Raw genomic sequence first — 24,069 nt, 5'->3', positions numbered from 1 at the left:
TAAATATAAATAAAAATTGTCTAGAAACACATTATGTAATGTTATAAAGTATTCGAGAAAGATAAAATATGAATTATGTAATATATTACAAAGTATATAGTATAAATATAGTATTACATTATTAAAACAATCGTCACGTATTTAACATAGAAATGCATCTTCGCTTTCATTCAATCCATTGATTTTAAATTTTCTACAAACCAACCTAGAAAAAATAGCTTGAAAGTCGCGTACAAAGGAGCTATAACCTAAAAACTATGATCTATGATAGATCAACTTTTTTTTCTTTACATGAGCACTTTTAATCCATTACATCCATGAATGAATTGCATAATACACAATAGGATCATTACTGCACCCATTTTCTTTCAACCTTTAATCTTTATAGACATGTATAACTTAAATATATAGAGCAAGTTTCCCAAATGTTTTTCTCAGCAACATGTATTGTAAAACTAGTCTAGCAGTTGATTCCACACTCCTCGATGTCGGGCCCTATGACTGTTGTAGTGAACGGATCGATCCTCACCCATAACAACGAGAAGATAGAAGCAAGTAGGATCGACCACACGACGACGATGGTGGGTGTTCTGTTTTGACGACCCATCAAACCTTTCAAGAATGGATAGAGATGAATGATCACCCAAAAAGCGAAAAATAGCTTGCCGAACAACGGTCCCCATGATTGGTATCCGCTGTTGATTGCGTAAGATATCCCTGCTACGACCCCGACCAAGTTTACGATGAGGAGTGTAGTTGGTGGGATGAGAAGTGTCGTCCATTTAAACATGTAAAGCTCAGCATAATCCCCCTCTTCATCAGATGCCTTGGATGTCACCGTAAAGTTGGTGTCAATACCGGCAAGAACCTTAAGCAGACCTTGGAAAACAGCAAACAGGTGAGCTGAAACACCTCCAATGACCCAAAATTGTTCGTTTCTCCACCACTCGTCGATCCCAACCCCACTCCATCTCATCTCGAGAATGCCCGTTGCAAAAATGGAGAGGAAGAGGGCTAAAAACCATATACTTGCAATGTTACTTATCTGCAAACATATGGAAACAAGTTACATGACATAACCGCATAAAGAGACAAAATTTCATTTTCTCGGGTTATTTACTGCACCTGGGGAATAATGAACTTGTTCGTCAGTAGACACACAGCTGGTAAGGTACAATACATGAGAAGAGGAACCGAGGTGATCGGATATATTGTGGTGTTCACATATGCAAACCGTTCAAGCCATTTGAGCCTTCCACCATAGCCATACCACATAGGGCAATGCCTACTTAGAAGAATCTCCACCGAACCGAGAGCCCATCGAAGCACTTGGTTTAACCGATCTGAAAGATTAATAGGTGCAGACCCTTTAAAAGCAGGACGTTGTGGCATACAATAAATCGACCGCCAACCGCGAGCATGCATCTTGAATCCTGTAAGAATATCTTCAGTGACAGAGCCATAAATCCATCCAATCTGCGAGGACAAAGACCAATAGAATGTCTTTAAGCACCATGGCAGATAAAATCCACATACGAAACATGCTCACTTCTTTATGAATACATCTTTAACATTTTATGCTCATGTACAAATTTAAGGAAACATATTTTTTTCAAATAAGAAACTGAGCTTCATTCTAGATCCATTCAGCAGGGTTGTTTTAATGCGGAGCAAGGAATAAATCAAAAGTAGACAAACCTCGGATCCCCAGTCCGTTTTATCTTCATATCCACAGCTAATAACATGAATAGCCTCCTTCAGAAGAGACTCGGGCGTTGCGGATTGAGGAACACCACCGTTTTCCATAAGGGTTGAGGCAACAAAAACAGAAGACTGGCCAAACCTTTGTTCCAGGGTCATTTGTGACATTAGCAAGGACTTCTCATCATCAAATCCAGCACCTGTACACAAGATTTTTTATGTCAATTTGTCGTGTAGACAATCTAATAATCAAATAGTATCAAACACAAATAGTTATTAAAAATAAGACCAAAATAATCAAAGAGGAACAAAACCAAAAGAATCGCTTATTTAAAAGAAGAGTCGTTTATTTAAAAGAAATCAGGGGTGTACCTTCAACCACTTCTTCAATGTCGTCGAGATTGAAAATTGGCACTGTCGGATCAATATGCTTGCTTGATTTCTTCTTGTCTGGGCTCTTTTTACTTGATTTTGCTTTCTTCTTTCGAGATCCGCCACAGAGCGAAGACAGAAATCCTGTTTTCCGATTCTTTGGTTTGAGCGGAGGTTCATAGCCATACAGTGCAGTTCTGTTGAAGACGCATCCAGTACCCACATAAACTGGACCTTGTAGGCCATCTAAACCTCTTAAATTTATCTGAGATAATGAAAATAAGAAAAGAATAAGAACCCAAATGAGCTACTGTAAGCAAGAGGAAGAACACAGTAATATGAGGGTGAAAAAACTTACATCAAAGAACACGGTATTTCGGTTGGCATATCGATCATTCTTATCAATACCGTCAAATCTTTGAGGAAACTGAACATAACAGACATATTTGCCAAGGTTTGGATCCATCATAAAACACATTGCTTCCCTCAATGCCTTGCTGTTGTTTATGTAGTGATCACAGTCAAGATTCAACAAGAATGGGCCATTGGTAAGAACAGCAGATACTCGAACCTGCATAAATATATAATGAACGTAACTCTACAGAAATTCAACCTGATTAATGGGGAAAAAGATATCTTTCTTATAGCTATTTGACACTTACAAGAGCATTCATTGCACCAGCTTTCTTATGATGTTGGAACCCTGGACGTTTTTCACGAGATACATAGACTAAACGAGGTAGCTCGTTACCGTCGGTATCCAGTCCACCGTTTTGCCCGAGGAAAACCTGACATGTAAATGAGACAACGAGTTCGTATTCAGTAAGAAAACTGCGCGCATCTTACGTACAAAACCATTTGTAAGTTGAGCTTTGTAATAATCAGTTGATAATGTAAATGCATTACAAAATTTATCCTTTTACAGGTAAGATAAACCAACATGCAACAAGTATTGATATAAGTTGTGAAAACAGATTACCTGGATCATTCCTGGATGGTCTCTAGTATTATTTCCGGGCCATGGAGTTCCATCTTGCATGACCCATCCTTCTTCAGGAACTTTCTGCGCCTTCGACACCAATCCGTTGATGCGGACCTTAAATTCCTCGTATTCTCTCTGCAATGAAGTGGAGGGAAATAAAATCGCTTTTTTCAAAAGGACTTCACCACTATTTACTTTTTTGGTTTGTTTTTTGGGTTTTAAGTAGTACCTTCATTGCTCTTCGATCTTTGACAAATGATGGATCGACTTTATCCTTCAAGTAATCAATTTTCTGAGCAAAGTACCACTCTGGAGCCCGAGGTTCGATGCTGTATTTCTTGCAGAAAGGCACCCATGACCTTGCAAACTCTGATGTTTCAGATAATGCTTCAAACGTCAACATGGCAGCTCCATCATCAGAAACATAGCACGAGACCTTGTCAACCGGGTAGTCAACAGCGAGAATAGACAGTACGGTGTTAGCTGTGACAAGTGGAGGCTCCTTCAGTGGGTCAACAGTACTCACAAAAATGTCAACAGCAGCAAGCTGTGATGGTTCTCCTTCCCTATCATATCTATGAAGCATACAAATTCCATTACATTCAAAAAATAAATTATACAGAAACTAGATAGCTCAGGCATTAGTTTATTTTGAAAATAACTGCTAGAAAACAACTTTTCCCACCTTAATGCAAGCCGATCTAAATATGTCTCACGGTTTACAGGAAGCCACTTCGGGAACTGATCTAATATCCAGGATATTGCAAACCAAATCTCACATATAACAGATACCAGCCATAAAGCATATGCATTGCGTACTGGATTTGTGATTCGGTAGTGCAAGAAAAAACAAATAATTACAAGCCGCAGAACAATCACCATCCTGTAAGGGTTTATCCTAGATGATGGAATAGAAACCTTTCGTGAAAGAGGCTGGCGTGCTTCATCATTTCTGTAAATGAACGAAATTGACATGAAAAGCATACCTCGTATGTTGACAACAAAAAGTATGAACTTTTTCTTTAATATATTGCTCATTTTGTGACATGCCAGTCAACATTTGCAGTTACATCTTAGTCATTTTCAAATCAAAAGGGCTTAAAAGTATGAACATAACCTACTTCCAAAAATTAGTATTATGTAACATTAAAAAATGTTGGGAGTGATAATGCAACTTTAAATTTTTAAAAATAATAATAATAATAAATACATAAATATAGAAATAAAAGAGAAATTTCCACGCCACTCACTTCCATAAGCACTAACCTTTCAGAAAGCTTGGGTTACTTCCATAAGTACTACTAAACACATTTGCATTCTAAACAAAATCAAGTTTTAAAAAGCCAACTTTTTTAGTTTCCAAAAGTTGGGTGATAAAGCAATAAAACTAGAGCTAAGAGTAATCATCGTGATGTTCAAAAACAGAAAACAAAATATAAAATATTTATCAAATGGATCCTAAGATTTTCATTTAAAAAGTGAAAATACCACAAGCTCTTATCATTAGGGCCACAGCTTGGGCTTAATGCAAGTCTAACGTCCTTAACGTTCCCAAATGCTAAGATTAGACTCTAAGTAACAAAAGTTACAAAGAAAAAATCTTGGGGAAAAAAAGCTTACAGTAAGGAGTCATCAACAAGCACATCTGTGCAGGCATCAATATCTCCACCTCCCCTTTCAGATGCAGCATGGGCTACGCTCATTGGCCCAGCATTCTTCTCCTGTTTCATCTTCCAGCCATCAACTCTCTCTTTCCAAGCTACATTACCTAGCCCCGATGAACTATACTCTTTTGTAGGGTCCACACCTTGCACATTAGCTATACCAAAGATGAAACCACGAATTTCCTAGTCATGTAAGATAAGCATACCCAATAAGGCAATAACGCGTATAGTTGTTAAGTGCAAAAGTGAGAAATTTTACGTGATTGGTTAATGTCAGCTGCATAAGGAAGAGAATATATCGGCTTCCCACGAGGATGTCCAGGAGATGCCATCGAATGATGCTCGGGTGATGCAGCTGACAGTTCTCCAGAAACCTAAAGTTATCCAAAATCAGTAAATAAATAAATAAATGCCTCTGCTTGCTTTTCTCAAAAGAACAAAGAGAATCAGACATAAGTTATTAAACTACCTCCTGCCCATTGGTGAGCAAGGGTATGTGATTTAAAGAAACTTCTTTGTCGTAGTTCGGTGGGGGAAGATCTCGTGCATGTCCATATGGCATCTGCCAGCTCATCATTCGTTCTGCAATCTTCTGCTTCTGTTTTTGACTTTCAGAAATGTAATTTAAATCAATTGCATCATCATCATCATCATCAAGCTCAGCAGCCTCGTCATCACCAAGAACAACAGGACTTCCTGTACAAAAGAAAGTGAAAAAAAGATGTATTGTGCAAAAACAATTTATACTTTGTGAAGAAAACCAAAATGAAGGTGGTATAAAATTTTCAAAGAAATGACATACTATCCAACATTTTATTACAAAACGAAACTCAAATTCATAACCCCATAGGCCAATAATCTAGAAAGTTAGAAGCACGCCATTATGTTTTCAACAAAATGGACTTAATATGCTGTGAAAGACAATAAGCAGGGGAAACTAGACAATTTTGTAAATCTCATATTTGGCAAAAGAAACCGACAATATTACACAAAGAAACAACAAACCTTTGTGCCTCTTGTATCTGCTTTTGCATTGAGGACAAGACTGATTCCCATCTTTTCTCTCGTACTCGTAGCATGGTCTGCACACAGGAAATGTGCAAACATCACAAGCAACAAATGGCTCACCCTCGACGGTCTTCCCAACATGGTCTCCACATATTTGACAGGCATTGGGGCCCATGTTCTTTATAACCTTTGCCTAAGTACAAATGAGCATCATAGAACACAGAGTTGATTAAACTGATAACTAAGATTTCCGAAAATGAGATGAGGGAGCTAAAACAAAACAGCTGATTATCAAATAAACTATTTGGTTAAGAAACAAAGGCTTTTTTATTCTAAAACCTGAGTTTGAGAAAATATTTGACATAAAGAAAAACCTCCCCCTCCTCTTTCCCATGCTTTTCTCACCAACCGAACAAGTTTATTCTAAAAACTCACCGCAGATTCTGCATGTTCCATGGCAGCTAGCAGTTAAACACTATAGTCCTGTCAAAAATAATCCCAAACAAACGAAGAAGAATCAGTGTAAACCAACAACATCGAAAACTCTAAAACTAAGAGAAGTTCGGATTCAGCAGACCAAGAACACCAGCTAAATTAGTCAACAGACCCTATCAAAAGATCAACCCAACATCCTCCGACGATAAAAAAACCAACCCCCTTTTGAGAAAGAGGGGGGGAGAGAGAGAGAGAGAGAAAGGGAAAAAAAAAACAGAGTAACTACATAGCAAAAGCAGAGACAATCACTTGCCTCTAAACGATTCCAAGCAAAAGCAATATCGAATCACGAACATAAAACGAAGAATCGAATATAGAAACAGACATTAAACCGAAAAAGTTGAGCAGAAACAGTGGGACTATACAGAATCTCCCCTATCTCTCTGTTTCAAGAGTCAATAAAAAAAGCAGTGGCTATACAGCTGGCTGTTAACGAGCACACAATGTAGACAGAGAGAAAACTGGTAAGACGAAAAGGGACAAAACAAGAGGAATCGAAACACCGCCGGCGGCCGGCGAAATGGGTCGGCGGTGAAACTACTCCGCCGTGAGGGGCGGGCGGCGGTAAGAAAAACGGAGAAGATAACAGGTCACGCGCAGCGCAGCAGTTCAATCACTTGCTCTGGCTGAGAGGAGAAATGGGTTTGTTTGAATTTGAAAGGGTCGCTTGGAAATCAAATTATTGTTCGATAATGAAGTAAGAAAAATGGAAAAATTGATTAAAGAAAGGGAATTTTGAAAGAGAAAAAAAATATATATGAAAAGAACAAATCAATGTCTTTTAAGGTTGTGGGGTCGAATTGTCTGATTTTTTGATGGAACCAAAAACCAGCTGTTCAGAAGTGACAGTAGATAAGAAGGTCAATCGCTTTTAGGAAAGTAATGATAATAATAATAAACCCAAAATCACATTTTCATCGGTTTAAAATTGATTGGCTAATTTAATTCATAAAATGTCAATCACTTCAATTGATTTTAACGCAATAGATCGGTTGAATGTTGGCTTAGTTAGTTAAATAATTGTCTTTTTTTAATCCCATTATTTGTGTAAACTTTTCAACTTCCTTCTTATTATAATAATTTGTGTTTAGTTTATATTGTTTTAATATGAATTATATTGATAAGTTTTTAGAACGGAATCTAAAAAATAATTCATAATAATAAGATCGAGAGACAATGAGTACAAGATAATAAATAACATAAAAAAAAAAAGAACTTGAAATAGTAATCTAGATATTCTATTATTTTGACGTATCAAAATAATTAAGTGTGTTTATTTTATGATTTTTGTTTTTTTTTTATCTTCTTTATTTTCTTTTTTTTTTACCATAATAAGTTCTCGACCTATTAGTTAGGTTTGGATATCAAAAACAAAAGTAGCAGTAATGTCTAAAATATTAGTAAATATAGCTCTATCCAAAGTATATGTATACATGCATACAACGATAAAATTTTCGATCTTTTGAAAAAATACAACTTTTGAAGTTTATAATGATAGATCTTATCACTATTAAGAATTTATCAAGTACGGTCGTATAGATAACACATCTAGATTTTGTTATAATTGCAAATTTTTATATAGTTGTTCAAAAATTTTGTTAATTAAAACAAAATTTCTACGGTTAAATATCATCAGTAGAATGTGTTACATGTTATAATTATCCTTATTAGAGTTACTACTCCCAAATTTCATTATATTATCGCACTTTCATCTTCAAATAAATTTATCATCTTAACTTCCCTAAATTGAATAAACAATGAAAAATTATTGATTATTTAGAGTTGATAATGAACAAATAAACACAAGTTGTTATGTTATCTTTTCACTCGGTTTCTCCCTATTTCCAATGTTACTTCCTCTCATTGTTTCCAACATCCTCCCCAATGAAAAAAGACAATCCCACTTTGAAATTAAAAAAAGAAAACTTACGTTTCACTCCAAATGGCTGCCTGCCTAATTAGGGAACACTTATTTCTTTGGTCTCAAATTCCAAAGTTTTGTTAAATTAATGAGAAAAAAAAATCAAATGCAATAAATTTTATCTTAGATCTTTTTATAAATGTTCAAATATTAAAAAAAAACCCTCTGAATTTAAATTTTTAAAAAATATTTATAAATATAACGAAATTATTTTCATAAGTTTTGTTATTTAAAATAATTTATAAAAAAAATCATCCCAAACTTTGGTTTATTTCATAATTAGGAGTATCATTTTTCATATAAATATTTTATGTAAAGAAAATTTGTGAAAAATGATAAAAATGGATAGCAAAAAGTTTTGAAAAAAATCTTCTAAGAAAAAAAAGAAAAGAAAAAGATACTTTGAACATATGACTTATTAGGCGAGACGGGAAATTTTCTCCATTTAAAAGGGTGGTGGGCACAAAATGTATGGAAAACTTTTATCTAAAATTTCACAATAATATCGTCTATCCAACCTTCAATGACATTGACTTATTACCTATGCTCTACAAATTTGGTTATGTAGATTCAATCTAATAAAGAGGCCGACATGTGATTTATGAAAAATGTCGCACTCTTATAAGATATATATAGAAAAGATTAGTTGATGGATACGAAACCTTTTATATTGTGATATAGAAACTATTACTTTTAAAGCAAACTTAACACAACTATAGTGCGAATCGTTCTTGTCGATCAGTTGATTCCCAAGGTTAACGACTTTTCGTTTAGATGTAAACTAGCTAGTCGAGAGAGATTGAAATCACAGTGGAAAGAGTTAGTCTGTGAAAAAAAAAAACAAAGAGGAGAAAGAAAGTGAAAACAATGATGCAAAAAGCTCATTTCTCTTTTGATTGAGGATCTCTAGTTTTGTAAAGCCGTGAAGATCAATTTAAAGCTCGATAGAAATGAAACGTTTGGAAAAACAAATTCAAATACAAAAAAATAATTGCCCCAAATCAAATTCTTAAAACAAAAGAAAATAAAACTACGTATTATTTTTTTACGCAAGCATCATTGTTCGAGTCCATCTACTTGGACGCAGACCCTTACTCTCACTTCATCCACTTTTACAAAGTACTTGAAAGTAGTCTTTCACGTATACTCTCTGCTCACTCCAACTTCGTCACCTAAAGTTTTGGAGTGGATTAAACATATAAAGAATTATATAATTTATTGTTTAATATTCTAATAAATTATGTCCAAATTTAATGAAGTTGACTTATTACCTACGTTATATACATCAAAATTATTGACCATGAATTAAACTAATAAAGGGGCATGTGATCCACACAAACACATCACAATCTAATTGTATATATATATGGGTATATCATTTACTTATAATAACGAATTGCTTCCAAGATATTATCCAAAAGTCCCATAAATACAAAACATCCCCACCAAAATATTTTAATTAATGTTTTTACATGTCAACCAACCAAATTTGTCAATAAAAATAAAAACATATGCGTAAATGAAAAAACCGTTAAAAATATTTATAGTATCTATCAATGTCACCGATAAACATTGATGTATAAATATAAAATTTTGTTATATTGTAAATGATTTGGTTCATTTTGTTACTTTTTAAATTGTCCCTAATTATGACATTTTATATCCACTCAATAACGTATACTTTCACCTAAATTTGTTTAAGTAATGAGAATACGCTATTGATATTATTGTTATTAAATTTTCAAATATCAAAGTTAAAATGTTATACTTCTTGCATAAACATATCTCTAAAAAAAACAATGCAATTTTTTTTAGAATATGTCATCATAACAATAAAATCTTTCGAAAGTTATATAAAGTTTAACATCATTTTACTATTTCAATTTATTAAACAATACAAACTCGTGATTGAATAATTGAAGTTGGAGAAACACGAAGTACATAACAAAAATTTGGTGTAGATATTTTACCCTAAATTTACAAGGCAATACCATGTCCTATTGGAAGGAATAGATCCTTCTCCATGATAGGGGTGACATCCATGGGTCCATTGCCTTTTGATTTGAGACAAAATGGTAGATAGGAGTAGTTAATGAGTTTATTGTTATTACCTACTTTTGTGATGATTGATGTGAATATTTTTTTTCTATTTATGTCTTCTTGTTTTGTTTTTGAACACATATAAGAAAGTTTGTTTTTTTAGCATTAATATAATAGAGAGATTTGAACTACATGGATCGCTAATATATGTATGTCAATTGAATTATGTTTGTTAATCATATTTTGGCATACTCCAAATAAGTTAGATTTTAAAAACTACGTTTCGCTGACATACGTATTATGACCCTATTGTTTTTCAAAGGTGTTTGAGGTGTGGTTTGAGTCATGAAATACGTAATTAATATATTGGAGTTCGAAAGTTTGTGTTTGAGGTGCATAATTTTGAAGTCAGAGTAGTTCGAGAAAGACGTAAAAAAGAATGAATTATTAAATTTATCTATAAATATTAATATTACTAAATTTAGGGACCAAACACAACCTCTTGTAATAATGTATTTGTATTAATACATAATTGATGCAACTTCTGCTTTTGGTTATTATTGGGAAAACACAAATGAATTAGTTATATTATTGTAATGACATTTTATGTACATAATGTAACCGTATGTTGATGAGTACTTTAAATACATATATTTGTTCTGTCTTTGATGATAAATGTCAATAACATCGATGATCATAATTTAAAACATTATGGTTGGAATATTTGGAAGTCTTTAAAACATTTTTTAATGAGAACTTTTAATACATTGTTTTGCAATTCATAAAATGATGTTTGATGTGACAAAAACATGCACGAACATTAGTGTTATAGTAGCTTCTCTCAAAATGATGTTAATTTTAGAATGATAAGATTTTATATACGTTGAAAAATGTAAACATATCTTGCATATATCGTTTGATATATAAGATAACAAACTGTGCGTATTGTCTTGTACGTGCACTAATCATATACGATGGTAGATTCCTAACAAATTGAAATATATTGATTTTGTTGGGTTACATAGGTCAAATTACTAATTCATGCTTTTATCTACGAGGGGAGACATATTTGAATCGTTAAAAATTTTATTTGCTTCTGTAGGTTTTTAAAAGAAGATCATATTGAAAAGAATACTTACGAGACACTTTTTCTAAATAATAGGAAAATTTAGACCATTATAGTCCATCTATTTATTAACTGTTTTTTTACGGGTAGAAAATGGAACAAATGTAAATATAGAAAAATTAAAAAATAAGAATCTATCCACGTTGGATGTTTTATCTATATTTGCAATTAAACATTATAATTTCATATAGAACAATAATTAGATATTGTTCTATTTAAAAATTTGTAAATATATAATTACATATAGAACACCTAATTTTTAATTGGACAATTATAATATATAGCAATTTTAAAAATAATAATTAGATATATAATAATAATTTAAAAATTTATAAATATACCAAAAAATATCAGTGATAAACTTCTATCATCGATAGACTTCGATAGATTTTGTTATCATCGATAGATTTGGTTATATTTACGATTTTTAAAAAATATTGCGTATATTTGTAATTATATCCTTTTAATTCGACGTAGAATGAGTAGAAAAGCCCGGCCCTATCCGGCCCAAATTCATTGCTGATTGGGCCTCAGTTCAATTCGAAGAGAAGACAGACCTTGTATGGCTCACCAAATCAAAGAGAAGTTCATTGCCTGGCGCGGCCATGGCGTCGTTCGGTTCTCTGAAGATTGCCATCTTCGAAAGAGAAGAGAGAAAACAGTGGGTTCTCGTGGCCTTTATCTCTCTTAACATCTCCATACCCCATTTCCATGGAGTTCTCTCTGTCACTTACTCTTAATTGTTTTTCTTCCTTATTCTTGAAAATTTTGCAGACAATACCAGGCTCATGTGCGAGGGCTCAATGCGTACGATCGCCACAAGAAGTTTATGCATGATTATGGTGCGATTTCTACTTTGTTAATCTTTATTTAACTTTTCATGGAGCGTTTTTGTGTAGTTAACGAGCATTTGCGATGGAAACGATTAGATTCGTGATTGTGGCTTAATTATACGTTGCTTTAGCTTAATAGTTTTGGCATACGATCTTGTATTTTAACATGACGATCATGGAGGTGATTGAATGATATTGTTTAGCTTTGAGCTCAGTCGGATTTTTTCTATCGGGGATTCTAATGGAATCGAGTGATAACAAAGTTCGTTAATGAATGTTAAACAAAGTTCATTAAGTTAGCTTATTAGCTTATTTGCTAACAGACGGACGTGAAGGATGCTTGCAAATGTTGAGCCACTTATTTGCATATCCTGGAGTCCTAAAGCAAAAGAATGATGAACAGTTTCCTTCACTAAGATGACAGGAAGCTACAGTCATCCTAACATACAGTTTGATGTAAAAGATTTTTTTTAACCTCGAGATTAGTTCAAGTACTTTAAGCATCTCACAGACCTCAATTGTGCCTCTGGCCTTTTGGCCTTTTAGCCTTGAACTTCGGGAGGATGTTAAAATTTGTTATTTAGAGACTAGAGTAAGGAGAGAAAAAAAAGAAAAAAAAAAGAAAAGAGAAATCCCAAGAAGTACTAAGAATTCGGTGGAGCATTACTGCTTTTACGTGTCAGACGAGGTACTGAAATTTTAATGCAATAATGCAATTCATACCTTATTTGAGTTTTTCTATTTTATTTATATATATAAAAGATTGTGAGTGTATTGTGTCTAAGACATATTTGTGAGTGGCTATGGTAGTCCGCCTTCATGCTTTTTAGCGTGAAGTTATTCTAGGAAAGGAGAAGAGTTTATAGATTTGTGGTTAAAGTATTAGGACTTCAATTTGGTTCGTGTATTGAAGTAGACATTTTTTCTATTCGGACATCTAAAAAATCGCCGATCTGTTTATCATAAAGAACACTTCAATCTAAGACTGTATTTGTACTTTGAACAATCTATTGGTTAGGCTTATGGATTTTCAAATTCATTTTTTTCTTTTTAGATGGTTATCTTTTATTTTCCCACGTCACTATTTGTTATGGGAAGCACTAGAAAGAGAGCTTCATATCTTAAAACATCATCAACTGTTTCAAATTCATCATTATTGTCCGTCAATGCGCAACTAAAGAATAGAAGTATCTTCACTTTTTTTAATAGCTCTACTCTCCTCCTTATACCGGATTGATATTTAGTTATATTTTGCTATTGGCTGCAGTTCATTTCTATGGGAAAAATAAGACAGGGGAAGAAAAGCTTCCCATCAAGACTGATCAAGACACCTTGAGGGAGGGCTACCGGTATGAACCCACTATTCTTTTTATGAAAGTCATAATAAAGTACCTCATGTTTGCAGTGTGTATTACGACCAAATTGGTCGTTACTTTAATAAGAAATAAACTAGGTCATAGTCATACTGGTAGCAGCTTAGAAATAATTATTTATTATGGACATTCTAAAGTTGATGGAATACTGTGAATAATGTCAACTGTATATGATAAGGGGATTATTTTTTGAAAAGATGGGTTTTGGCTGATCATAGCATGTCCTTTACTTTGGTTTACGTATTATGAATATCTTACTCTATGAATTGATTAAGTTTCTTCTTTGATAAGTTTTATAAGATTTTGTTTAACATGTGTGTGTGTGTAAATATTAAATTTCTTTGGAATAAGAAAGTTTATAGGCTATTTTCAATGAATTATTTTCAAGGTTCATTCGTTCAGAAGAAGATGACATGGATACATCATGGGAGCAGAAGCTGGTGAAGCGATATTATGATAAGCTTTTCAAAGAGTATCCTATTTATAATCTGATGCCATATTTTTTGGGCTTAGCCATTAGGTGTTTGTTATATTTGATTAGATCAAACTTTAAATCTGGTTTTTGTCTTCATTTCTATTTGTTGATGTGGTTGAACTTTTGAAAGTTTGATTTTAGTCGTTGAACCTTTTTTTTTTTCCATTTTTTAAATTTTAGTTCGTTTATATATAAAATATCGAAATTAGTCTTCAAGTTTTTCGTTAAGAGATCATATTTAGTCTCTATCATACAGGACAAAGGTGACAATGTGAATAGGACATAGACAATAAAGGGGTTAAATTACATTTCAAGGAATTTCAAGAAACATAGTCTGATAGAGGACTGAAAAAATAATATTTAATAGTTAAATGACCAAAACAAATAGTGGGTAGAAATTGAATGACCAAAATGAGAATCTAAAAGTTTAGGGTCCAAACTACCAGAGACTAGATTATAGTTTAAGGACAAAAACTACAATGAAATCCAAGTAAATTGCAGTGTGCCTTAGAGAGTACTTTCAGCATTTAAGGTTTTCTTTACGTGTAAGTGTTGAATTATTTTTTTGACTCTGCATTTCAACGGCTGCTTTGCTGTTAGAGAAGCTGGAGCAGTTTAATTTGATTCCTCATTTAGTTACTTTTCTTTAAGCATATGTGCAATGTTTCTTATCTCAAGAAGAAAGTTAATAATTTTTTATGCTGCGAGAGACAATCAGATATTGTTGCCTTAAATTCATTGAAGATACTGCATAGCTGATATGACACAATACAAAAGTGGGAAGGTGAGCTATGAAGTTTTCTCTTTACTTCACTTCTATTTTCAGTTTCTTACCGAAAGTATCACTTGAATATCAAACTACTATTAAAATTTTTCTTCATAGATTGGTCTCAGGTGGCGTATGGAGAAGGAAGTAATATCTGGGAAAGGTACATTTTTTTTAATGTCCACTCTATAGTTTCTTCCATATTTTCTTTCATTAAGTTAGCTGATTAGCTTTCACAATTTATCTATTGGCATTTATAGATGAAAGTACCAATTTCCTGTTGGCTACAATCCTTACCTTTTTCGTTGGGATTTATGCTTGAGTTTTTCCTTGACCACTTTTTCTTCTGTCAGGGCAGTTCATATGCGGTAACAAGCATTGTGATGAGAAGAATGGTTTAGCAAGCTATGAGGTAGTATTAATATCTCTTGATGAGCTGGGATGTTCAAATTTGGAATTGTTTCCCATTTGTTACAAAATAAATATTCTAAATGATCGATGTTGGCTGCTTCTATTTGTTACTGCATGTCTTTTTACTTCTCTGTTATTGCAGGTGAACTTTTCTTATTTTGAAGCAGGAGAAAACAAGCAAGCCCTTGTAAAGTTGGTAACATGTGAGAGGTCGGTGGTCTTTCTTTATATGCTAAGGTTCTGGATTCTATTTCTTCTTCCCCTCAGCATCTATGCTGTCTGTATCAGCACTTCGATGTGGTTGTCTCCTTTTGTAGTTTTTATTCAATATGCAATCCATTAGTGCCCTTTGAACTGCATTTTACTATTGAAAATGCTGCTTCTTTCCTAAACTGTGATCTGATCTTATGGAATATCGTGTCTTTTACCAGATGATTGAAGGGGCACTTTTAGATAATACTAGAACACAAACTCATAGATATTGTTCTATAGCATTGTTTCCATAATCATGGGCGATGTGTTTGGCCAAGACTGTTATTTATTCTTCCGCTTTGATTGAAGCCAAACATTTTACATGCAATTTGATTGAAGCCAAACATTTTAGATATGCAAATGATGGAATGCTGAATTAAATAATTAATTTGGATCTGAGTATACAATCATTTAATGCAGTTGTAACTTCCATTTGCATGAGTTTGAATGTCATGTGGCCATCTGCACATATTGATAGGTTTTGTTTCTGTTTGGATACGAATCAGATGGTTTTGAATCAGTTGCTGTTTCATTTCCATCACTTCGTACATCATAACTTATATTTAAATGTGATGTCAAATACAAATATAAAGCATGCAACTATTTTCACTGTAATAAAACCGTTTGTTTAGAACCTGGATTGTTCTTTTTATGATTTGTCAAAATGGAATCTTCACCGAGTCTCCCGATGACTAGAATCATTGTTTTCGATTCAATTTTTCTATTTTCATATTGTCTCCTTACTTTTTCTTTGTAAGATTTATTTACCAATACTTGCTCCCATCTTGGATTATTTGGAATAGATGCTCAAAGAAGCTTCACTACAAGCGAAAGAAAGAAAAGGAGAAAGTGGAAAGGAAGGAGCAAGAAATGTCCAAAAGGAAGAGGTGCTACTCAAAACTTTTAGGGGCATTTTTCTGCTTGTCAAGTTTTACAGAAGCTGACTGTTATATCTTACTTTCAGGCCAAGTGATGACAGTTCAGATAGTGAGGATGAAGGGAGCAGAACGAGGAGAAAAGGTCTGATGAACTGCCCTCTTAATATTCTGGAGAAGTTATTCACTTGTGTTTGTCGATAATATGTCTTATGCTCATGAGAGTGAAAGTAATATTCGTGGCTGCACAATAATTTATGTTTCTATGTTTCTTTATTAGCCTTTGCTTTGTCTTCTTTGGTTAATGTACATTCATCGTGTAAAGAAAGTCGAAGTGGTTGATTGCAAGAACTTCAAGATATCAATCCCTTTGAATTTTTTGTTATAGAAGGAAACCATTTCCTAGGCTTGGTACTGTATTCTCAGGTTCATTTGGTAGTGTGAAAAGTATGGTCCATAATAGAAATCAGTGAACCATACCATTTCCGACAGTATGCAGAACAAAGAAATATAGAGAGATATCCCAAATAGTTACTTCCCTCCCTGATCAAGTCCTTGTCTAGGGAGTTAAACTCATAATAATTTCATTTCTTTCATGTTGAATATACTAGAAACTACTGACTACATTGGTAAAAATATCTCATGGAGTTTTTATTTGGCTGATTTGGAAGGAAAGAAACGGTAACGATTTTCAAGGCAAAGAGAAGCCGAGAACAACTTTTAGACATTTCCATATTTATGGCTTAAAAAAATTCTAGCTTATTATTTTTTTTTGGTACAAATTTGTAGCTCTTCCCAACCATAGTTTAAATATTTTCTCGTATTCAGCTGGAGAATGTTTGTATCCTCATTGGATTGGCTCGTCCTTTTATAACATTTCACCTTTCTATCCGAAACAAATCAACCTTTGAATAGTTAGTCTATTGGCATTGACTCTTGCCGTTTCTTTGCAGGAAATAAGGCCTCAACATCATTTGGGGATCATAAAGCTGATAACAAAGAAGAGTTTGATGAATATCTGGAGGGAATGTTTCCATAATAATGTCGATGATGATGAATATAGGCCTCAAGGCTACACTTCCTGGCCTCCACAACCATTGTTTTCAGCGATCCGCTTCCTTGAAACCTTTTCGAAGTCAAAAAATGGCTGTGGTTGTATTGTACGTACTCTCTTTTTTCTTGAAACTTATATCTTAGCATTAAACATCATGTCTGTGTGGTTGTTTCCTAAGTCGTTTTATTGTTTTGTAGCCTTGTCATGATCTATATATATTGTTCTGTCATACGATCAGCTTTGCAGCTGGGTTCTTGCTCAGAACCATTTGTAAAAAGCTTCCTCTTTCCCTTGGGAGTGATGGGAATATCAAATCGACCTATGGTACATTGGTTAGTCAGTTTTCAATTATTAATACTTGAAAGTCTTGTGTTTAATTTTCACAGGGTGGGATGAACATCCTCCAATTATTTTACTCGAAAAGAAAAATAAGGACAAATTACAAAGACCACTCCTAAAGTATTGTATTAAAATTAAGACCTTTCAAGGTTACAATAGTTGCAAAGGTTAAATCCACAAGTGATGAAAATTAAATCTTTAAGTTATATATAATTTAAGTTTGAGAGTTCAATTTTAAGATTTTGATAAATCTGAAGTCTTAATTTTTAATTTTGAAAGCAAGAGTATAAAACATTATACTTTAAAATTGAAAAAGGGTTAATTGCAGAATTTATGATTTTCGTGTGCATACACACACACGCAAGAACTCATTATGTAAGCGTGTATGCAATATTTATCCATTAAGGTTAGGGAACATTCTACATCCCGTTTGGTCAATAGGAATTCTTCCAACTCCTCTTCTTGGTCTAATTAGAGATTCTTCGTCTCGTCTAGGGTGGATCCCCTTGGGGGTAATTATATGGAACTTTGTTGGCTTCCTCCAATCAACTTGGACCCATTATAATTGCGTTATATAAAACGGAAACTTGACAAGGAAATGTCAAATTGTCTGGTTGGTGGGTAGGTGGATGTTAGAATTTCACATCCACATTTCCAATTTAATTTGATAAGAGGGTATTTTGTCTCTTTCTATTTGTTTTTAATGTATAAAACAGGTAGGATTGGAATTTTAACAAATTTCAACAAGAATTTTATTACTTCAGTCACATGGATTGATGTTTCTAAGTACTAAAAAATTATGAACAAAATTGATATAAATAAACCTACAAGTACAGCTGAAAACCCCAAGATTTGTTTGTGGCATGTGAATAGATCACCTGGAAATATGATGCTTGAGAATTGTTGAGATTTCAATTGCAAGTTTAATTAATCCTGTTCTAGACTGAACAAAAAAATATTGAAAAACCAATTATGTGAAATAGATTTTAAATGATTCTATGTTAAAGTGGCACTATTACATCAATTTATTATCAGTTTAGTTTCAATTCTTTTTTTTATATAATTTTGAATTTGACATGCATTAACTATTAATTAAACAATTCGATGAAATAGTTGGCTAAAATTTGTTAATAAAATGTTGGTTGTCACTAAATTATCATTTTATTAACAAAGTTAGACAAAGATAAGTTGGCACATTTTTTGGAATAAATTGATTTAATCCATGGATTAGTTTTATTTGGTTGAGTATCTCCTTGGAATCTTTGTTTTAAATAGCACCTGAGTTGGCTAAAATAGTTTAATAACAATAGTTCAAATATAGAACAGATATGCAGTAGTAATATGACAGATTTTTATTGTATAATTGTAATGTGTACGATGAGATGCCAAAGTGAACTTAGCTTAGTTATAATTAACATAATTAATTGATAAAGTATCAATATTATGTCATATATATAAAGCATATAATTGAGGGGAGCTCAAGTATCTTTAGGTTTACGATAATCCACCGATTCTTCTACACGATTTCATTGGATAAAAAAAGTAGAATAAAGAAAACACCCAAATTAATATCTAAATTGACCTTAATTATGTAAAAGACATATGCTATCAATTAAAGCACGAGACAACTACCATGGATGGTTAACAAAGTTTTACCATTTAACACCCAAAATTTCTTTTATATAGTTTTCAACTTAGAATTAACAAAATTTAATAACAAAATTCTACTCCACAAGTTAAAGTTTAAAAAAGTTGAAGTATTATATCATACCATATCGACATTTGATTTTTTATATAAAGAAAAAAGGGAAAAAGTCGACCAATTCAAAATTTTGTATAATATTTTTACAATTTTCCATTTCTATTTCTTTTCAATACAAATCGGAGTTCAGACTTCCATGCATATTCAAACCGCCACCTTTACTTCAACCACCATTTACATGAAACGTGGCATCCTCTCAGGCACCAACGTTTATTACGTGGCACTCATGCATTTAACAGCACAAAATTTGCGTTCTACTTTGTCATAAATGCACAAACGTCTTCATGACGATCACCTAACGCCTCAGTACGGCTCCGTCAGTTCGCCGTTAGGGCTTTCGAAATGGAGTTGACGTGTAATTGTCAGAGGTGGACCTTACACCTTTCTATCATGACACGTAGCGCCATTCAGTTGTACCGTACAGCTGTCTACGTCTCACATTTTCCAATAATTGTTATTTTACTTTAACAAAATATATATATATATATATATATATATATATATATATATATATATAAAGCTAAAAGTAATATAGTAAATGTTAATTTCATGTATGAGTTTTAGAAATATATCCTTTTAGTTTTTAAATTTACGAGAATAAATCGTAAATTTTAAAAATGGATATTTTTAATCCTGTTTGAAATAGGTTTGAAAGATTTTATTTTATGTTCGCGAATGTTCGAGCCTTACGCGTACATTAATTAATCTCATAGAACAACCTATCTGACCCTTCAATATTTTGATATAAAAAAGAATCATAAGAAGATAATTATTAGTAGGTAACCCTGAATTGAACCTATAAATAGACTTGAAAGATTCTATAAGGTATTTAAAATTTAAAAATATTTTTAGAGATTATAAATTATTCTTCTAATTTACAAAGTTAAACAATTATTTATAATATAAATTTTGAAATCTACTCTTAAAAATTTATAGACTAAAAATTTAAAATTATATAAAATTAAATTCGGAAATTGGATAGTCTATTTTTCTAAAATAATATTTAAGTTATCGAATTTTAACGTTGATTTTGGATGTTAGTTTATTGTTTAATTTTAGTAAAAAGTAATGTCGGATGGATTAAGATTATAATTTTTTAAATAAACAAATTAAAATAACTAAAATTAAAGAAGCTAATTTTATTTTATTTTATTTTATTTTATTTTAAAATATAGTTTGAAATATCGAAGTTGGGAATGTCGAAAAGTTTGAATAACCATTGGTCGCCTTTTGGTTTAGCCTTTGGAGTTGGTCAGTTTGTAGCCACTTACCGAGGAGAGAATGACCCAACTACCCTTTGCTTATATCATCCTCCAAAACCAATAATTAAAATATCTATTTATTCCCCATTTTAATTTTATAATTATAATTCTCCAACACACTAACACTTTCTTTATTTCCACTTTTTGAAAACTACTCAATTGACCAATTTTGTTTGATATATTGGTAACCCATTCCAAAAGTTTATGATTTGTAGACATTTGGAGATTTTACATGTCAAGCCAAAACCATATTTAATATATATTTCAACAATCTATACAATAATGTCAAGAACTACAAATTGAAAGTACATATAGTAGGACAATTTAAACCAAAATATCCCTAATAACAAGTTGATTTCAATATACTTCACGTATCGTAAACAACGAAAATTTATTAAACAAACGTCAATTTACAATTAATTTTGATGTGTTATTGTAATTTAGACGGTTGAAACGAAGTAAGGCAACCTAGATTTCACCGTAACAAAAAAACATTCAACTTTTTCTCTTTTGTTTTAGTTATAAAAACATACCCTAATCTTATTATTTCTTCTTCAATACAGAGGCTGAAGTTAAACAGACGTTGAAATCATAACAATACAACAATGGCGGATCCAAAAGCAGGTGGGATAGTGAAAAAGGGGCAGGAGGAAGGGCTTGAACTGGCAGTGGCCCTTTTGAAGGAGTTTGAGCTGCCGGAGGGTCTACTCCCATTAGCCGACGTGGTGGAAGTTGGGTACGTGAAGGAGACAGGTTATGTATGGATTGTGCAAAGGAAAAAAGTGGAGCATGAGTTCAAAATGGTGAGTAAGTTGGTGAGTTATGACACAGAGATAACTGGGTTCATTTTGAATAAGAGGATTAAGAAACTTAAGGGCGTTAAGGCTAAGGAGTTTCTGCTATGGCCACCTGTTAATGATATCTTCATCGATGATCCTTCCACAGGAAAGATTCATTTCAAAAGCCTCGCTGGGGTTACCAAAACTTTTCCAATTCAAGCCTTTGCTGCAGGCCAGTGAGCTTGGCATGGCATCGCATCATATAATATAATTAATAATTTTACTCTTTATCATGTGTACGTTTGTCTTTTGGTTTGGTTGTTGAAATATGTTTGATTTTGGACACAAATTCAAATTCAAATGTGTGTTACTAAGAATGGTTTTCATTATTTCAAAGATGAATAAATTTACTAAACGTTTTACGGTTCATTGTTGTGTGTGGAATCAAAAAAATAAAGAAAATAAGAAAAACCGAGAGTTAATTTTAAAAATTAAACACAAATATTTATATGATTAACCAAAAATGTGTTAACTACGGATAGAAAGAAAGAGGTAGAACAATTTGTAGTTAGAAAATAATTTAAAATATAGAATAATTAACAATGTTTTTAGGGTAAGTTTATACAGTAGGAACAAAATCGTAAATAATATAAATATGTTAAAAACAAATTTGATTTTGTGATGGGAAGATTTTATTCGGACTATATCTTTGATGTGATGGATTGGTATTTTGTAATTAACAAAGAAATTGCTTTTCTTTTGATAAAAAAATATTTATATTCTGTTTTTTTTTTTTGTATGATTAAAAAATGTTAATAAAATAATATCAATAACGGTTTAAAAGATTAGAGATCAAAATTAACCAATTGAGAAACATAGTGAATCACCACTCACCAATAATATATTTGTTTAAGGGTAAGTCAAGGAAAATCGTCATTCTAACTCGAGAAGATTGTTTTACAATAAAAAGTATCATTAACCTTCCAAAAGCTTCATTATATCCAAACTTCAAATAACGAAAAAATGTAAAAAAAATAAAATTAAAAAAAGAAAATAACAGCATGGATCTCAAATGAGACTTAAACTCTATAATAATTCATTACACTTTTGATAAAGGATCATGACATCTTCTTTTAAAAGTGCTCGAGTATTAAAACTACAATCTCTCACTAAAGAGCTTTAAAAAAAGCTTTATATATTTATGATAAGTTCTCGAGAAAACAACATTGATAAAAGTAAATATAAAAGTTCCTCTTAAATAAGTTTCTATATTCGTCAAAATGAATATACGATACGAAAACAAAATTTACTTTGGACTTTACTCTTCATCTATTGTTGTTCAAGAAATGTAACGAAAATAAAGTTAGTGTTTTACCTAATTAATAATATATGAAATTGGGGATCATACATTCATATGTCATCACAATAGTAATGAAAAAGAATGAATAAAGAATTGTAGGAGTGGATGGATAAAGGAAAAAGAAAGAATGGAAAGGAAAGGTTTGTGTGTTTTGGGCAATTGATTCCGAAGTCCACTTTGTATTTGTTTATTTGAATTTGTGAAGAATAATAGAAGAAAGGGTTAAAAGAGTCAGGTCAGCAGCAATATCTTTATACCTTTCTTCCTCAAAGGGAGACACAATTGGATTACAAGTTGTGTCCTTTATGTCATTCAATCATTAAATCTACACTAATTATTTTTACTTTCTTATCTTTATTCTAGAGGATCATAACATCTCCTAATTACTTAATTTTAAATCTTTTTCACTTCTTGACTTCCCTTTTATTTTTTCTTTTAAAAAAATTAACTATGGGTTGGAGTTTTTTTCTCTCTCGGTTATTTAGTTTCTTTTATCAAAATTTGGAAAAATCAAGCTAGAAACTTGAAAAGTAAAGTGTTTTACAAAACTTGTTTTTGTTTTCGAAACTTGATTAGTATTCAATATTTATAGTTAAAAAAAAGATAGAAAATCAGGGTTAATTGAAAAGAAAAAAAAAAGTTACCAATAAAATATAACCTTTTTTTGCTTCAAAATTTCGCTTTGATTTTGAAAACATATAGAAATCAATGAATAAAAGTTTGTGCTTCATATTTAGAAACAAACAACAAAACAAAAAATGTTTAAGATTTTGTTTGATAACATATTTGGTTTTAAAAATATATTTAGTTTTTGTCATAATTTTTATATTCCCTATATAAACATTTACAACTCAAATTTCAAATATAAACTAAAATTCTATTAAATAATCATTTGATTTTAAGCGTATAAACATGTTTACGATCTTACTAAACACTTATAGAATTTAAGAACTAAATAAACAAAAAAATCATTAAACTTATAGTTTAACTTAAAACAAAATAAAACAACTCCAACTCCTTTTAACATTTTAATGAGTTAGATCGAAATTTTAGACTACTTATCATAAAAAAAAAAAATACTATATCCAAAGTTTTATCTTTTAAAAAATACTAAACTTTTAGTTTTTATTAATGAAATAAACATAACCATTACTAAACATTATTGAAATTTCAGATAAAAAATGTCAAATTTTAAAACATATAAGAATTAAATAAAAAC

The 24,069-nt window shown here is 31.9% G+C and overlaps 3 protein-coding genes across 8 annotated transcripts; 2 read left to right on the top strand and 1 right to left on the bottom strand.

Moving 5' to 3' along the window:
• Window positions 1–140: 140 nt before the first annotated feature.
• On the bottom strand, window positions 141–6,934 carry LOC103499924 (cellulose synthase A catalytic subunit 3 [UDP-forming]-like). Of its 4 annotated transcripts, none has more exons than XM_008463069.2 (15): window positions 6,476–6,934; window positions 6,163–6,210; window positions 5,725–5,920; window positions 5,189–5,415; window positions 4,979–5,093; window positions 4,676–4,874; window positions 3,741–4,007; window positions 3,285–3,630; window positions 3,053–3,190; window positions 2,736–2,861; window positions 2,432–2,644; window positions 2,074–2,338; window positions 1,699–1,901; window positions 1,126–1,476; window positions 141–1,045 (listed from the first exon to the last, which is right to left on the bottom strand). In XM_008463069.2, exons 2-15 carry the CDS (start codon window positions 6,181–6,183, stop codon window positions 461–463), a joined length of 3,252 nt encoding a protein of 1,083 aa, XP_008461291.1. In that variant the 5' UTR covers window positions 6,184–6,210; window positions 6,476–6,934; the 3' UTR covers window positions 141–460. The 4 variants fall into 4 exon arrangements, with proteins under 4 accessions (XP_008461291.1, XP_008461293.1, XP_008461292.1 ...); XM_008463071.3 differs by having other exon boundaries at window positions 6,588–6,928; XM_008463070.3 differs by lacking the exon at window positions 6,476–6,934 and adding an exon at window positions 6,335–6,434.
• A 4,909-nt stretch (window positions 6,935–11,843) lies between these two features.
• On the top strand, window positions 11,844–17,688 carry LOC103499926 (uncharacterized). Of its 3 annotated transcripts, none has more exons than XR_539945.3 (12): window positions 11,844–11,970; window positions 12,084–12,151; window positions 13,410–13,491; window positions 13,904–13,987; window positions 14,735–14,774; window positions 14,874–14,919; window positions 15,110–15,168; window positions 15,310–15,377; window positions 16,223–16,306; window positions 16,384–16,439; window positions 17,248–17,454; window positions 17,587–17,688. XR_539945.3 is itself a non-coding variant. In XM_008463073.3 (11 exons), exons 1-11 carry the CDS (start codon window positions 11,915–11,917, stop codon window positions 17,331–17,333), a joined length of 729 nt encoding a protein of 242 aa, XP_008461295.1. In that variant the 5' UTR covers window positions 11,844–11,914; the 3' UTR covers window positions 17,334–17,688. The 3 variants fall into 3 exon arrangements, 1 of the variants encoding a protein (XP_008461295.1); XR_007822795.1 differs by having other exon boundaries at window positions 17,546–17,688; XM_008463073.3 differs by having other exon boundaries at window positions 17,248–17,688.
• Window positions 17,689–21,316: 3,628 nt separating this feature from the next.
• Window positions 21,317–21,730, top strand: LOC103499927 (uncharacterized). Its single transcript, XM_008463074.3, has one exon. It carries the CDS (start codon window positions 21,317–21,319, stop codon window positions 21,728–21,730), a length of 414 nt encoding a protein of 137 aa, XP_008461296.1.
• Window positions 21,731–24,069: the final 2,339 nt, after the last annotated feature.

This window comes from Cucumis melo, chromosome 1, assembly GCF_025177605.1.
Source record: "Cucumis melo cultivar AY chromosome 1, USDA_Cmelo_AY_1.0, whole genome shotgun sequence".
NCBI classification, from domain to species: Eukaryota; Viridiplantae; Streptophyta; class Magnoliopsida; order Cucurbitales; family Cucurbitaceae; genus Cucumis; species Cucumis melo.
Note: the sequence above shows the minus strand (reverse complement) of the source record. Positions and strands in the feature narration are given on the sequence as shown.